The sequence below is a fragment of the Frankliniella occidentalis genome, unplaced genomic scaffold (assembly GCF_000697945.3).
Source record: "Frankliniella occidentalis isolate FOCC.00 unplaced genomic scaffold, Focc_3.1 Scaffold106, whole genome shotgun sequence".
In the NCBI taxonomy this organism is placed as follows: domain Eukaryota; kingdom Metazoa; phylum Arthropoda; class Insecta; order Thysanoptera; family Thripidae; genus Frankliniella; species Frankliniella occidentalis.
In genome coordinates, this window is record NW_026267235.1 from 34,644 (window position 1) to 37,470 (window position 2,827).

Genomic DNA, 2,827 nt, shown 5'->3' on the forward strand with positions numbered 1-2,827 from the left:
GGGCATGGAGCACCTCCCGGACGACGTGCTGCTGGAGGTGATGCAGCACCTGGGTGTGCGGCACCTCTTCGCCCTCCGCCTCGTGTGCAAGAGGTTCGAGAGCCTGGCCCTCAGCCCGCACCTGTGGCGCCACCTGTACGCCCCCGGCCACGACGACGGCGACCCTCACGGCTGTTACGGATGCTCCTCGCTGCGGCTGGCGCCATGCTTGCGCCACATGTCCCTCACACTCCCGTTGCAGCGGCATCACAAGCTCTACGCGACGACCCGGTGCGGTGTGTCGAACTTGGCCATAAGCGTACATGATGCCCCTGGCGGTACTGCCGGTGCTGTCCAAGCAGACCTGGTGATCCGCAACCAAGAGGCCCTGGGGCGGATGAAGATCCTGGACCTATATCTGCCTTCGAACATTAATGAGACTCCTCTATTAAGAACGGTGGCGACCATATCTGGACTGGAGAGTCTGAGAATTTCGTGTTATTCCCGCGCTTTCCCCCGTTCCTTGACTGGTCTACGTATGCCCAGGTCGTCGCTAAAGCATTTCAGTTGTACACATCGGCCGCGATCGGAGGCCTTCTGCAACTTGATGCTGACCACGCACGCTGCCACCCTAGAACACGTCGACCTCCTTGACGAGTACACACCGTCCTCGGCGACGGCGCCCTTGCTCGCCGCCATACCAAACCTTCGCCAGTTGGAGTGCTGCACTCTCCCCGGGCTGGGGGCCGTGGGGGCGGCGTGCGAGTCGCTGGCGAGCTTGGAACTCAACATCACCAGAGGCGAGCCGGGGGAGCGTTTCGAGTCCCGGATGCGCGAGGCTGCGGAGCTCTTGCGCCACGCCAAACAGCTGCGCAGGCTCGAGCTCAAGTACAACAGTAGCGACGTGAGCATGCCTGCAGCTGCCGATATGGACTTGATCCTGGCTCTGGTGCCAGCCGGGCGGCGCTCCCGCTTGGAGTGGCTGAGGATCTGCAACCTCGACGACGACTGGGACGGCTACTCCTACCAGTTGCAGACGCTGTGGGACCTGCTGCCCTCTCTTCCCTGCCTGCGGCACCTGGACGTCGGGCCCGTGCCGTTCGAGTTCCTTCTGCGCGTCACGCCCGAGACGACCCCGGCGCTGCGGACCCTCATGGTGTTTACGGAGTCGGGTGATGCGGTGTGCGCCCACGACTTTCTGCACACTGAAGTCGTCCAGACGGTCCTGTCCGTGAACCCGTCGCTGCGGCTCTACGTCTATCTACCCAAGTACTGTGGCCAAAGCGATCCCTGCGAGGCGTGTGCGCTGGGGTGCCACCAGGAGCTGCGGGACGACAAAATGGACTATTACACACTTCAGCACTTGCTTATGATGAAGGCCTGCGACCACGTCCTCATTCCTCGATGAAACTGTGTGGTTATCTTCTCATCTTTGCCATCTTGATTGTTTAGTACTTGTATGGAGCAAATCTTTTTTTTTTCCTCCTCCTTTCTTATTTAAGAGGAAGAGAGGAGCTCACATAGAAATGAGCTATACACTTTTATTTTGAGGATAATGAAATAATATTTACTACATTAATTCAAATTAGGTTTAAAACCAAACCTATCCCTAAACTAAAGCAGACTTACTGTCTACCAGGTGTAGGTATCTATGTGTTTAATTTTCATTCTTGTATGAGGTATATGTGAAGCTAAAGGGATACTAATAAATTTACTGGAAAACTGATTATCCTGAAATGTATTTATTGCACTCTATCTAAATATATTCATTTTCTTTTCGTAAACGAGGAGGAAATAAAGAAGTGAATTATAACCAATGTCAGTAGGGCCTACCTTAATCATGCACAGTGCTCTGAGACTGTGGCGAACAGTTTCTTTTATTGATTGTTGTAGTATAGGGGGTCCAGAAAGATAAAAACTGGTGTGGCCTCTATCAAACGAGGTCTTCTCGTCACCTAATGGTTCGTGAATTTTGTCGAGTTTGTCGTTCCCGCCCCAGTAAGAGGGAACGGTCTGAGAGAGAGAGAGAGAGAGAGAGAGAGAGAGAGAGAGAGAGAGAGAGATATTTGATATTTGATATTTATTGTTTAAGGGTTTACATTAAAGAGCTAAAAGCTCCGCTTACAATGTAAGCCCGCTCTCTGACATAGTTGTAAGATTATCACAATTTTCGAGATCATGTTAGACAAATGATACACAGAAAATAGACAAAATAAAAGTTCAAAGATGAAATATAGTAGACAATACACACAACTCATGAATTTATGTAGTTAACAACAATTTTCTTAACAGTATACATGGATTTGCCGATGTACTTATGCAATTGGAGGTCATTCCATAGGTTTACTGACTGTACAAGGAAGGATTTGTGCATTCTTTCGGTGAAATGAACTGGGATTTGCAAAGATTGTTTGCTCGATCTGGTAGAACGGGAGTTAGTTGTAGCAGTCATTACATATTTCATGTACAAATATCCAGGCATTCTAGTGTTAATGATTCGAAAGACCATGAGAGCTACTGACAGCATCCTTCTCTCTTTTAACTTCATTAATCCAAGCCGTATGTATGATGGGGTGATGTGCTCGAACTTTGAGACACCGGTAATAAATCTCACACAGGCATTCTGCAATCTCTGGAGTTTAAGCCCATTAACATCACTAATGTCAGTAAATAATACAGAGGAATAATCAAAATGGGGCATTACAAGAGCAGAGATTAATGCCTTTCTTATGTTGCATGGGATGAATGACATACATCGTCTCAGTTGGGCTATAATTCCAAACACCTTTTTCACCAACATGTTGCAGTGCTCCGTCCAGCTCAAAGTACAATCAAATATTACACCCAA

General features: G+C 49.3%; 1 protein-coding gene across 1 annotated transcript in view; it reads left to right on the plus strand.

Annotated features, from left to right (window-relative positions):
• LOC113207323 (uncharacterized) overlaps positions 1-1,708 on the plus strand; it is an 11,713-nt gene extending 10,005 nt beyond the window's left edge. The window contains exon 3 of the mRNA XM_052269925.1: positions 1-1,708. Coding sequence (XP_052125885.1) covers positions 5-1,387 — 1,383 coding nt within the window. The 5' untranslated portion in view covers positions 1-4 and the 3' untranslated portion in view covers positions 1,388-1,708.
• The last annotated feature ends 1,119 nt before the right edge of the window (positions 1,709-2,827 follow it).